General features: G+C 37.6%; 1 protein-coding gene across 1 annotated transcript in view; it reads left to right on the top strand.

Moving 5' to 3' along the window:
* The window catches only part of Sps1 (inactive selenide, water dikinase), a 98,328-nt gene that overhangs the window by 61,177 nt on the left and 22,197 nt on the right, over nucleotides 1–14,954 (top strand). The window contains exons 5-6 of the mRNA XM_081762181.1: nucleotides 10,006–10,196; nucleotides 13,616–13,828. Coding sequence (XP_081618307.1) covers nucleotides 10,006–10,196; nucleotides 13,616–13,828 — 404 coding nt within the window. The remainder of the gene's footprint in view (nucleotides 1–10,005; nucleotides 10,197–13,615; nucleotides 13,829–14,954) is intronic.

Raw genomic sequence — 14,954 nt, 5'->3', positions numbered from 1 at the left:
CTGATCGCAAGGCTTGTTCACGAGAAATTCGCCAGTTGGTTCTTCCCAGTCAAAAGATACATTGGAGATTGGAAAATTTAAGGTGATCTATAATCTTACAGTGGCTGTGACTGGCCTTGTTTGCCAAAATTCCCTCTGCGTATATCTTTCTTAAATCATTTATGGCTCTGCATCTCTGAGACGAGCCGTGGCCTACAGTAGGATTTCCCTCCGCAGACGTTGTCCTTCATTATTTTCCAGTTCTGAATTTCTCCCTACTTTGTCGCCTACCTCTGAGTCCCACAACCTATTTTTCAGATGGCTTCGCGAACGTTTCCCTTCCACTATTCCTTCAAATATCCTGTTTGCTGTCTTGCCCTGGTCCATTCTGTTTACATGACCGAGCCACCGCAGTTGGTTTATTCTCGTCATTATTGCTGTATAGTTCGTGGTTATACTTTACTCTCTACTGGTTGTCTTCTAGTTTTGTTGGTCCGTGTATCTTCCGCAGGATTTTCCGTTCGAAGCTCCCTAGCATCTGTTTTCTTGTTCTCGAAGTATGCTGCACTCTGAACCATACAGTACAACTGGTCTAATTTGTGTTCTGTAAATTTCGACTTTTGTACCTCTCTTTACTGCTCTTGATCGGAAGGTCGGCGGGAGAGGGAAATATGCTCTGTTCACTGTGTTTATTCGGTGTTTAATTTCTGTTGGTGGTTGTTATTGCTCCTAGATAAGCAAATTTTTTCACTTTCAGAATTGTAGGCTTCTTTTTTTAAAGTTTGATCTGTCTTCTAGGTATACCTTCGTCTCTGAAAATGACTAGTAATTTTGGCTTGTCTTCGTTCATTTCCAGCCTTGTTTTCCGTGACTTCTATTCGATTTCTGGACAACTCGAATGGCCTTGAGGCTCTCGCCAATGACAATGTCATCTACGTAACCTATGAATTAATAGCTGTTAGTCCCCGTTTGTGTCATTATCTCTCACTGACTCCTTTTTTAACAGAGAATTTGTTGGACATTGTGTTTTCCTATATTAATTGAGGCAGATGCTTCTGTTGTAGTGTTAGTAGTCTCGCACAGGTGTATGAATTTAGGGATTCCCAGCTCTTGTAAAATCTTCCATGTTAGTTTCTCAGAAAGCTGTTTCATGCTGCACAGAAGTTTATAAACATTTGATATGTTGTGATGCTTTGCTCCGATTATTTTTATTTCTTGTGAATAACTGGCCTATTGTTCTTCGTAAGATAGCCCACATTGGTAATCACCTATTATCTTCTCATATAATGCTGTGAAAATTTTGTAGAAAATGGTGAGTAATGTGATGGCGCGATAGTTCCGACATTGAAGTTGTGGTCATCTGAAATTGGCTCAGAACCATTCCATATTTGGGCTATTATTTGTGTAGAACTTCAACATATTTTGTAACTAGCTTCAGCATCAATTGTTACTGAGTCAATACCTGCTGCTTTGTTGCTTTTCATATTCTGTATTACAATTTTGATTTCCTTCAGTGTTGGTTCTGTTGCTTGATGCTCTTCGCTGTCTGGTATGTTTGGATTCATTTCTTTCCTCTTTATCTGCTGGTGCGTTGAAGTAATTATTTGCCCAGCACCTCAGGATTTCTTTTACTATTTTTTCGGCGTTTCTGATGGTTACAGAGGTGTTTGAAACTTTGTGTATAATTTCCTTATAGAAGTATGTAGTCTGGCATGAGTATTTGTGGTATTGAATTTCCTGTAGGTTTTTTTACTGAATAATTTCTTTGCCTGTTGTCTTGCCACTTTATATTTCTCTGCTTTTTCTCTTGTGTGCGTCAGCATTCTGGTTCTTGCTGGGTTTTTTGCATTAAGGGGATCTTATACCTTTTACGATTGGTTTCTCAGTCCCCATAAGATAACATGTAAATTTTACTTCATCAATATCTAACGAAATATGGTGCGTAACAACTTAAAATTTTCCATATGTATACAGAAAAGCAATAGAAAGTAATGATTGCTTCAATTTCACGCTTAATGACGTAGATCAAAAGTAATGACCTTTATATAAGTAACACTGTAAGGAACTATATATTGAAGTTTTTTCAATGTGATCTTCGCGAACAGATGTCCTGCTGACAGGCAGGGATTTCCCTCCCCCCCCTCTTAAGTGCTTTTCCAATTGGTGTGGTAGAACGCCTCGAGGTGCCATCTTCATTTCATTTCTTTTCTTCGTTTCTGCAGAACGGATAGATTTTCTGTAAACGTCACAAAGGAAGAATATTTGCTTCCAAAACAATTTGAAATATTTGCTTCTTGCGATTTCCTGCTGTATGATGTATACTGCGAAAGCAAAGATCAGGTAAAGAATGTCAATTTCTTCATTACTAATAACTCTAGTTAGTTAATCATTGCTAGCCACTAATTTCATATTAAGTTTCAACTTTTTGTAATAACACTGCCTCAACAGTAGAAAATATGGGTAGGGGGAGTATATACTTTGGAGAGCAGGATCAACAATTTGATACGGATCATGGCTGAAATTTAGCTTTCCTTCACAGCACTAAGCTTGTATGAGACGTTTGCATGGATACAAACTACAGAATTCCCTCTAGTAACTGGGTCGTGGCGGGTAGTTATTTCTACTTTCTGGCAACATTGGCTATTTAAATAATTTTCTGGAGTAATAAAAAAATCAACTTTGAAAGATCCATTCAACAGAAACTATGGATTGAACCCCATGAACCAACTTCCCCGTGAATAAACATACGTAACATTCTAAAAATACAATAGTCCTTCCCGTTCGTCTGTCTAGTGGCTAGTTCGCGCACCTTTGGATCATGAATCTCGGGTTCGATATCCGGTGGAAGAATCTTGAAATTTCAACACGTCACTAAGGATTCGGATTTCACTGAAGGCTCACGTCTCATATATCGGTGCAGAAAGGGCCGCTAAACTCTAAACCCACCAAACCAGCCAAGCTAATAAAGAATGGACGTAGTAATGTCTCAATAATTTAGACTACGTGAGCGTTTTTTCCAGATTATGGTAATAAATATAAGAGGAACAAGGGCCTCGAATATTTCTAGTTTCTTGTTACTCGAAAATAAGCAGTATAATATATACACGTGGTGTCAGAAAAATAACGCTGGGAAATGAATCCTCGGACGAAAACATGAAAAAGTCTATAGACCAACCTTGGTGCACAATTGCGTTATTTTAGAGATATTGTCCACGGAAAATTTGTCGTAACGGTACAAGAAAGCAATAATTCGAGCAATATTTTGAAGTTTTCCGAAAACGCCTGCAGCATAATATGATTTAGTTCAAGAAATTTGAGCGAGAATCTTTTAGTGCGGTGACCCGTAACCTTCATTTTATGTTTTCGTGTAAGGATTAATTCCCTAAGGTGTTTGATGTTTCCGAACACCCTGTGAAGATATATAATGAGACATCGGGTCGCAAACTTCATATCTATTCCGCTGTGTGAGAACCAAAATTATTTTCCCAGTGATGTTCAAATAAATGCATATGTAGTGGTTTTCAAAGCTAAACAGTTTTCTTATCAGCAGTAAAACTGTTATATGGTTGTTAGCGGCCACGTGCGGTTTGTCAACCAGTTGGATGTTGCCGGTATTACAAAAGCTTAGCCGTTCTCCCTGACGCCAGGGTAAACAATGAAGTCTCGAACTATTCTCCTTTGTGAGTGTTGCAAACCAATAAGCAGATACATAAAACAAGAATAATCATTTAAAATAGGTATAAAATATGTGTAGTGACGTATAGGTCATTCAACAAGTAATTTTCTCTCCTATTAATATAATAATAATAATAATAATAATATGATAGTTTTTACGTCCGAGCCGTTTCGGGCTACTGCATTTTCGGTAATGCTCGGAAAATAGAATAGATCCCGGACCGCACGTTGGACCGATATTGTATTTTCACCCGTATGAATCGGGTTTGCCCGATTTAACCGTATGAATAGGGTTGACCTGATAACCCCGTTTTTATGAAAACAAGCTTAGTCTGTCATTATTGTAAATGATGTGTTCTTTCACTTTATTATCATAACACAAATTGTTCTAATTATCATGTACGAACTCATAACGACTCTATCGGGTCAAACGGTCCAAACAGGCCAAACATGGATCAAACTGGTTTGTCAGGTCTAAGGATCGAGTTAACCAAACGCAATGGGTATCGGGCGATCTTAATTGTTTGCATTCACTTTTTATTTTTTATTTATTTATTTTTTACGAACTTGTGGATACATAAGTATAAATGCTCAAACCTAAATTATTGCATTATATTATTGCAATGAGCATCAACGTGATTTACTATTAGGAGTTAGCGTGATGCACTAATGTTAGTCTGTCATAAATGATGATGATATTATTATTAATTTCTTGAATCACCTGACCAATCTTGATCAAATTTTCAATGTAGATGAGGTTTGGGACTGGCATGATTTTTATCATTTAACTTGGACGGAGCAACGTAGGGGAGGGGGTGGAGGGGAAGATACACAAAAATCAACATGTATAAAAATAAGTGATTGTTTGTGAATTAATAACTTTTAAACTACCCGATCGATCTCAAATTTTCAACATGTAATAAGTTCAAACCTAAAGTTTTTTATCATTTCATTTTGACATTAGATCTTAGGGGAGAGTACGAGGTGAGATATTTGTAAATGAATAAAACTTAACTCTTCAGCCACCCTACCGATCTCGATCAAAGTTTCAACATAGATAAGGTTCGGGCCTGAGATGTTTTAATCATCTTACTTTTACGGTGCAACGAAGGGGAGGGAGAGGGTAGATATATGTAAAAAGAATAAAAAAGAAGTGACTGCCTTTGTGACTTCTTTGACCACGGGACCGATCTTAATCAGAATTTCAATATGGATGAAGTTCGGGCCTGCGGTGATATTTTATTATATCACTTCGACGGTAAAACTTGGGGGAGGGGAGGGGACAGATATAAAAATAATTAAAACTTAATAACTCTTGAACTACCCAACCGATCTCGATGAAATTTTCAACATAGATGACGTTCGGACTTGGTTTATTTTTTTATCATTTAACTTTGACGGTGCATCATAGGGGAGGGGGAGGCGGAGATATATGTAAAGAAAGTAAAAATGAAAGTGACTGTCTATGTAACTTCACTCTTGAACCACCTGACCGATCTCGATGAAATTTTCAACACAGATGAGGTTCGGGCCTGGAATAGTACTTATCTAAAACTTATAGGAGGGGGAGATTATATATATATATATATATATATATATATATATATATATAAATCAAAATTACCAATATCAGTGTCGAATTCAGTTTTCGGGGTCGCCGACATGAACAATGACACTTGCGATGCCGTGCCCCGCAACATGGGGAGGGGAGGAGGATATATAAAAATCATCGAAAATGACCGACACCAGAGAGCGTTTTAGTAATAGTAAAAAAGTGACTAACGAAACATATTTCTATTTGTTCTTAATATAACCCAGCGAAGCGGGTAATTGATGCTAGTAAAATAGTAAAAATGGTTCAGAACCAGAGTGAACTCAAATGATTCATATCTTTATTCACTTAGTATATTTGCATGAAAATTAGGTCGCTAAATTTCTGACTCTGTGAACTAACTTGGAGGAATGAAGTATATATTCTGTACTTTGTACAAAATTCACTTGTTAAGGTTTCTTTTTTCTTTTTCTTTTATTCTTTTGTCCTTGTAATGTGACTTAAAATATTCACAAGTACGTACATGCAAGATCAGTACAATATACCTTTATCAGGTGTTCTCCGTGGATGAGTCTGTAGAATTCACTTTTGTAATCAGGGGTCTCAAGTTTGAGCCCAGCTAGAGGACAGTTTCTCTCGGATTCAAAGCGAGTAATGGTTTGTAACCCAATTTAAACTGTAGGTCTTATCCTTCATAACCCCACTGTTACACAAGAACGGGCTAAAAACTTATTTCTATCGATATGAATCTAAATAAAGTAAAAGTGTTAGTTACAGCTCCTGTTTATTATTATTATTATTATTATTATTATTATTATTACTATTATTATTATTAATATTAATGAATAGCTGCAATTTGAGGGTGCTAATTGGACTGAGCTCGGTCTCAATCTCAAGAAGTGACCACAAACCGGTATAAATGGAGGTCAAAGGTCAACTAGCTCTTTTCGCTCAGAATCGAGACTTTCATTACAAAAATGTGTAAGCGCTTGCGAATTTTATTGGAGATTATGTATTCTAATTGGTTGTCACAAAATAGCATGATGGAAGGTTTTATACTTCCTGCTTTATCCTGACTTAGGCTCTAACCCGGTCTATCTTATTCTCTTACCTATTTCTTAACTGTAACCGTGTGAACCAAATAACGTCTCAGGTGTTTTCAGATTTCTTATTCCTTATTACAAATCTAAAGTAGGTTTAACTTCATGCAAATAATCTTATATATTAATTTCCCTAACTCAAACCTTATTCAGACGCGCTACTCAGCTTGGCTTATTTAATCTTGAACAGTGTTGAATGGGCAGACTAGTAAATAATTTGGTCTACTGGTAAATCAATTGTAAAACTAGTTTACTATGACCTCGAGTTCAGCTTATTTTATTGTTTAAAAAATAGAGGCCACGATTATGCACAAAATAAAGAAAATGGTTCAAAAACAATTAGTAGTGCCACGTGTACACCACGCAAAGGAGTTTGGTTTCTGTGGTACGATATTTTCTCAATATTGAAAATGGAAATTGTAGTAGATTTCTACCACTTCCGGTTTTAATAGATATTAGACGAAATATTTTCTTGGGACGCCTAATTGATTGCAGAAAACTGCTTGTTATCTATTAGTTTTTATTTAATAGCCATCAACGTTAAAAACGGAAGTAGTTGATTTCCACCTTTTTTTAATTTGAATAGAGGCTTAAGACAGATAATAGTAATTATTTTTAGAACACTGAGGGGAAAAGAAAGCTTCTCGGTTTTACCACTCCTGTTCTATGGAGATCACTATTGAAACCGGAAGTGGTTAATTTTTACTACTTCAGGTTTCAATTGAAGATCAAAAGATGATGAAAGGTATACTTGAGACGCTTGAGAGCTGTTCGATTGAAGGAAACAGCTTTCATCTGTCTGTCTCCGATTTTGTTCTACGTAGATCAATATTGGATCCAGAAATTATAGTTGATTTGAACCATTTTCGGTTTTAGTAGAGTTAAAATTAGAGGTATGTTCTTACGAAGCAGAAAACTACCGATCTCACTACATATTACCAGTTTCGGTCTATGGTGATCAAAGATCAAATCAGAAAAGGTTTATTTAAACAACTTCCGGTTTGCGTAGGTGGTTTTAATAAATTCAATTCCTAACTCCTGACTATTTTGACCAAAATCGGTGATGATCTATTAAGCAGTTCTTCAGTTTCTTTTTTTTTCTTTCACACACAGGTATGGTAAATATATAAAGAAGTAATTGAACCAAACTATAGTTATTTAAAAACCAAACAACGAAAACTTGGTTTTTGCAACCTCTGCGTACAATTATTCCGTTCTAATCACAGAAACATAGTACTGTCTCTTCTATGGTAAATAATGTAAAATGAAAAGAAATCTAACCTTCTAGAAAACAAAAAGATAGGTAAATAAGAAACATTTAGACTTAGTTGTATAGTTACAAGCAGTAGAGGTGAAAGCTACTGCTTCGAAGAAGAATCCATTCGTTTCAAGCAACAAAAGATGTAGAAAAGCAATCGTAAACGTATGTTCGAAACTGAGGTTTCAAAGATAATTATCTTAGTTCTACCAAATATTTTGTTGACACGTGAGTCACACCAGCTTCCACCTAAAGGCAAATTCAGATAGTTGCCGTCGTGAAGTTGTAGGAACTCAAGGGGAGTGGGAAGGGAGAATGCTTAAGGCGTAAAAGATTATGAAAATGGAGATGGTAGACATGAGTTTCGATTCTCATATTGCCATAATGCATCCCTCCCCAGCATGTGTTCTTCAAAGAATATCAGCCGTAATATTTTATGAGTAGACTTCCGATCGATATGCACTAAAAAACGGCAAATTATACGCTAAAAATCACGAAAATATGCACATCAAAAGCCGAAGTTAATTGAGAAATTCCATTACCTTAGAGAAAAAGCTGTATTTCTTGAACTACATATACTTGGTGTATAACTATGATGCATTTATGCTACAATCCACAACTATGTAGTTATCGATGTTTTCTGAAAAAGAAAAAAAAACGTGCATTTATCAGTCAAAACATTACTGTACATCGAAAATGTTCCTTGTGTGTCACGGGTCGTTAAGAGACAGTATTTCAAAGAAGCTGTTACTTGCCGATAAATCGGAAATTCGTGAATCGTTGTTCCCAGAATCACTTTATTTACATTAGACAAAAATTTTATACCAGGATTTTTCGCGTCTATTGACTGTGCGTTTCGAAGAAATGCTTGTGCAATTGCGTTCCTAATACGGTTCTTCAGTTCATCAAAGTTACGCACCTTTTCACCAGAATACACAATGTCTTTCACATACCCCCACAGCCCAGGGTGGTAACATCAGGAGAGCGTGGAGGCCACCTATCCAACGGCCATAAAAATCAGTATAAAGGTACCTCCTTACTTGTAGGCTCCAATGTGGCTGGGCACCATAGAATTGGAATGTTATTTAAGGTTGCAAATGTTGTAGCTAGGGAACAACAGAATGTTGAAGCATGTCCTAAGAACACATCTCCTGTTATGGTTTGCTCTGTGAAAAAGGCCTGTAACTGTATTGTGTGTTAAAGTACACCAAACATTCAATTTGGGACTGTCTCTAGAATGATCTATGTACGCATGCGAATTCTTAGATCCCCATATCCTAACACTGTCTGTTAGCGGAGCCAGACGAGTGAAAAGTTGCCTCATCAGAGAAAACAACGTTCAATAGGAAATTATGGTAGTAATCAATCCTGTCCAGAATTTCAGTAGCAAATGCTGGTCTCGGTGGCATATTGTTGGGCTTAATCTCTTGCAACAATTGCACCTTATACGCGCGCAAACGTAATCGTTTGTGTACCACATCGTGCACTGTTGACTTTGGAATTGCCAATTGCCTTGCACGCTGCGCGAATTGACTTTGTCGGGGTACGTGAGAAAGACTATCTTATTGCTTCCACATTTTCTTCTGAAACGCGATTTACCACCGCTGTGTTGTTTCATTACACTCCCCGTTGATAAAAATTTATCCTTCCACGCTTGGATACTGTTGCGTGATGGAGGATCCTTGTGGTAAACACGTCAAAAGTTTCGTTAAACTTGAACAATAGTTTTTGTATCTGCGAACCACCACACGCATTGCGCTTTCTCGACAGCCGACGCCATTTCTGTTTATCGGCGATACTAGCGCCGTGACCATTAGTTGTTCAAGTATGAAAATTTGCCGAACAAAACTTTGATTTTTTCTTCAATATAAATGTTCTCTTTTTCTTCTGTATCTCTGACCATATTAAAACTAGACAATTTTAAAAACCGTCAGTCCCACTACGGCACCCTGTATTATCAATTCACTGTTAACCCCTCATGAACTGTTTTATATATGTACCTAGATGGTACTATTAAACTGAGGGAAATATCTGGCCACCGTATCCCTGCTTTGATTCTAATTGTCAGAACATATTTCTGCTGGGCAAAAGTGCTTGAGCACATACATACACATACACATCTGGAAACAAACAGAACACAGACTATGAACGGTGCTCAGATCCTCCCGGCATCTGGAGAACGCAGTCTTGCCAGACTACTTGCTCACCAAATTACGTTCAAATCCGGCCAATAGTTAGCGAGAAATAGTTGAAAAAACAACTCTCTCTCTCTCTCTCTCTCTCTCTCCCTCTCTCTCACACACACACACAGACACACACACACACACACAAATAGCAGTTTTTGTTTTTGTTCGTTGCCAGTTTCAAACGGAATATTGTGTTATAATCTAAATATTTGGAGTTGTAAATTTAACTTGTGCTCTCAACTTCTTTTCTTCCAGGCCAGATAATGCTGTAGTTGGTGATGTCCTTGTGCTGACAAAGCCTTTGGGCACTCAAGTTGCTGTAAATGCGCATCAGTGGCTTGAACAGCCGGAAAGATGGAATCGAATTAAGTTAGTTGTGTCCGAAGAAGATGTGCGTAAAGCATACCAAAGGGCAATGGATTCAATGGCAAGGTTGAACCGTCTAGGTAAGATAGTTCTATATAACGTTTTTCTTTTGCGGCAGGAGGGTTTATACAGCCAATCTGTTTTATACAACTTCTGCCTACTAAATTGCAATAACTTATACATACTGCAACAAAGAAGTTAAAAGTATTGAGAGTAATGAAGCTAGGTTGTCAAAAGGTTCAACGGATTTTGTTCCTGTCTAGTGAAAATAGTGTAACTTGACTGAAAATTTGCGAAAAAGCGTCGGTAAGACTAGGATTATTTTTTAGTAAAAGATAATTCAAATTTCAATGGATGGCATGGCCGCGGTGGCTCAGTGGTAGAGCGTTGACCTCTGGTGCTTGTGGTTCCGGGTTCAAACCCTGCTCCCGCCAAGTGAACTTTGTGGTGGACAAACACCGTGTGCGTGGGTCTCCTCGGGGTTCTCCCGTTTCCTCCCACTTTCTTCATTCCACCATTTTATTCATTACTCATAATCACAGTCTCCTTTAGCCTAACTGGCATAACCATGGGACGTAAAACTTAATGGCCGCAATGTAAATTTCACATGTCTGCTTACGTTCAAGTCAGTATGTCGTCAAATGTAATAGAGGCTGAGAGTTACTTGCATTGTGCAGTTGAAGCAATGATGTGGAGAACAGTTGAATTTCTAGTAGCTCTGCATAACTTATCTAAGAGTGTTCGGGGGAACACCGTGCCAAGTACATTTACAGAGAGGGGCCGCGGTGGCTCAGTGGTAGAGCGTTCACCTCTGGTGCTTGGGGTCCCGGGTTCGATCTCTGCCCCCGCCAAGTGAACCTTGTGGTGGACAAACACTGTGTGTGTGGGTTTTCTCGGGGTTCTCCCGTTTCCTCCCACTTTCTTCATTGCACCATTTCATTCATTACTCATTATCACAGTCTCCTTTAGCCTAACCGGCATAACCGTGGGACGTAAAACTCAGATTTCATTTTATATTTCCAGAGGCTCACAAAATTTTGCAGTTAAGTTTTGTTTTGTGATGACTTCAACAGTGTAGTGTTGCTTAGCGAGCCATTGACATTTATCCTTTTCTTTTCTGTGCTCAAGGTGTCAAGAAGAATAAAAATGTTTTCAGCTCTTCGAAATGTCCGAAAAATGTATAATTATTTCTAAACTTACATTTTTTTAAAGCACTTGCTCCAGAAAGATGGCCTTTCCTTACTGAATTTTAGACTGGTGCTTCTGTCAGTCCATTTCTTCACACTTTATTGGAACTCATACGCACGCAAAAAAACAGAAATAAAATAAAAATCTATTATATAAAAGAGAACGCACAAATCCTTTGTTAGCTCATCACGCTAATACGGCTGAACCAATTTCTTTCATTTTTGGGGGGTTATTAGGATTTGGACCCTAGATGGTTTTTATCATATCACTTTAATTTTTAATTACCAGTGTCTTGAGATAATTGACCATTCAAGTGTCCATAATGTACAAATCCTTTGTTAGTTCATCATAGGTATAAAAATAAACGTATTTATATGCAACCCGCATGACCGTGTCACTCGGCGGGTTAACATAAATGACAGGCGCTATAATGTTAACATTTACTGCAATTTGAAAGCGAAAAAGTAAAAATTATCTAAGTAACAAAGTTTATTGCGTTCCGGGGTGACCGCAGCGAAGCGGGGCGGGTTAACATAAATGACAGGCGATATAATGTTAACATTTACTGCAATCTTCTATGGTTTTTATCATATCACTTGAAAGCGAAAAAGTAAAAATTATCTAAGTAACAAAGTTTATTGCGTTCCGGGGTGACCGCAGCGAAGCGGGGTGAACGCTGCTAGTAAATAAATAAAATAAAAGTGCAACAATTTGTAAAACTGATTTCGGAACTTAACAGTTTTAATATTAAAACAGTGATAGATCTATAGTTTCTGGTTGCAATAGAGAGGTAAGGTCGAAGATGGAACCTGTTCTTCACACGCTGAATTCATATGAAAAAAAATTCTATTACAGTGTATGCGCACACATTCCGGTAATGCCGGTGCTGAGTAGTAGTTTGAGTTTGAACGTGAAGGAGAGGACATGAGTCCAGCGATAAACAATATCTCCTTGCTATCCTGTACTTACGGCGAAGAAAGAGGAAACAAAGCAGCACTAGAAAGATTTGGATCCGTCCATTGTTGACAGTGTGCCATGTGGAAGGTTCGTTTTATACATTATAAGAAAAACTGCAGAAATATGATTCGAAATTTTTAAAATTACTTTTGCATGTCTCAACAAACGTTCGGTTTTTTAGTACAATGCATTATTAATTATATTCAGCGCCAAGATACAGAAATGAGATACTGCATTCCTGCAAGGTTTTTTGCTTAAGAATGCCTACTACTTCGATTATGATGGAGATTTAAACCCTTGTTTTCTTATGAAGGTTATTCATATCCTACGTACTGGGTTGCATAATTAACAGGATAAACACTGGGCAGCTATCCTAGATTCATAGTTTCTTCATATCTCGATTTTATTTATTTCCGCAATGTTATTTTTCTTTTTATTAGGACTTCATATATGCTAAGACATATTCTCTATCAAAACGAATCCAACGACCCCTTTGTGTAAATCGTTTAATTAAGTTTCGATTGTATAAGATAAATTAATATACATACATATATCTGTGAAACTCACTTTCCGCGTTGCCGTAGTTGGGTAATTCAAACAAGATCCCAATTTCCCTTGGTGAGAATTTATGTAAATAGCAAACCGCTATATTTGTGGTACCTCACAGCCATTCCGATTATTTCAATCTTCATTATATATTGAAGTGATGTGAAAAAAAGAAAATAACATAAACTAAACAAAAAAATCCAAGTACAGGAAAAACAAAAATACACGCCTTGTCACTCTCACTGAAGCTATTGAAGAAACCCATCAGCAAGCCGGCTCCGGCATTACCGGGTGCGTGTGCATCCATGCATAAGAAAGCATTGTCGCCAACAAAACCGGAGCCGACACCGACATTGTCGGCGGCTAGGCCGACTGCATTTGCCGGTCCCGGGAGTTACACCGCCTCTTTTGCCCGGTCGGAAAGCGTGTGCAAGCTACGATTTGATTACATTGCCGGGGACGTGTGCAAACGCTGTTAGTTTCTGATCCAAGAGGATCAGAATTGAAACAGAAAAGCATATAGATTTCTAAGCTTTTGATTTCAAAAAAGATGAAGACTGAAATAAAACCTACTGCGGTACTGAATCTATATTCGTTTTGATATAATTCGAATCGACCTCATGCAATGTATTGAGCTTTCATGCAAGTATTGCATATGAAAAACCTTCATAAGTGTGCAGTGTACACTGTACAGGGTTGAAAAAAATATCAATTATTATATATGAATCATACTGCGTCAGACTTGTAAATATTGTACTTTTATTCATAATGAGTGAGATTTTATTCTTAATACTTTCTTCGCTTTTAGCTGCACGTTTGATGCACAAATACAATGCACATGGAGCAACAGATGTGACAGGATTTGGTCTCTTAGGGCACGCCCAGAACTTAGCAAAACATCAGAAGAATGAAGTGTCATTTGTTATACATAATTTGCCAGTAATCGCAAAAATGGCAGCAGTAGCTAAAGCATGTGGTAATATGTTCCAGTTGTTACAAGGACATTCTTCTGAAACTTCAGGTACGTATCTTGTGTTCATAAGGTTCAAAAATGTTACATAATGAGTGTAGCGCTAGTGACTGTTATTCACTTCACGTAAATTAATAAACAATCCAAGCAAACTTCCCTCCGCTGTTTGCTGCTGCCAAAACAGGACAAGTTGCGGATTGTCAGGGAGAGGAAACATTTTAAGTGTTTATCTTTAAAAGCAGTATTGATTATTTATGTATAGTGTTAAGGTTACTGTGCTCTCCCCCTTGTCCGAGCACTTTGCTTTTTCGCCACCAGATGCTCACTTTTTCATTTAGCAATCACTGCTGGCACCTTTACTGGGAAGAACTGAAAGATCGTAATCGCTCAGTTTGAATGTGTCCAGGATATCCACACTTTGAAGTGGGCGGGGAGAGGAATCCAACAGTTTTTCGTGCACCTGCAGTCAGTCAATTTTTACAAGCCGTGTTGTTCAGCCGCAGGGCAAAACCTCAACCATTCACGGGTAACATGAATCTTTTCTTTTTGCAGGTAGGAATAGAGTTTTTGTACGAAAAACTGGAATTAGGTTGCAGAGAACGTCATTCGCATCGCGTTGACAAATTTTCTTTCGTCTGCTTATCACATGAAACTTTTTTTTTCGATTATTACCAGGATGAGATAAAAAAAAAAAAAAACCTAAATGGTTCTTTGTATACAGAAAACAATACTAATATTTTCTTACATATCAGTATCATATGATTTTTTTTTTTTTTTTTTTTTTTTTCTGAAGTGGACAGAATGCATGAAAAATGGATAGAATGAATTTTGACTTTTCTATTTGTCCCTATCATTTTGAGTAGAGAGAATGCTGTGGCGCAACTAAAGGGCCTGCAGGGCCCGCAACATTGAGAGGCCCAGAACAGAAAGAGGGCCATTTCAGTTTCGAAATTAAACTTTATAATGTTAGGATGTTAAAAATTGTGATGTTCCAACTATATCTCATTTTCACCTGTGAAGACGGTAACACCTGAGCTATTATTTAGTATGTTAAATGCCAACAAAACTCGTGCTGACCAGCGAAATCATTATGACCACTCGCTACTTTTTAAACGAAATCATCGGGCTGAGATAAGAGCTACAAGGCATAACACAACCGCGCGCCAAACGTGACAAG

This window comes from Thermobia domestica, chromosome 6 (genome assembly GCF_964235325.1).
Source record: "Thermobia domestica chromosome 6, izTheDome1.hap1.1, whole genome shotgun sequence".
In the NCBI taxonomy this organism is placed as follows: domain Eukaryota; kingdom Metazoa; phylum Arthropoda; class Insecta; order Zygentoma; family Lepismatidae; genus Thermobia; species Thermobia domestica.
Note: the sequence above shows the minus strand (reverse complement) of the source record. Positions and strands in the feature narration are given on the sequence as shown.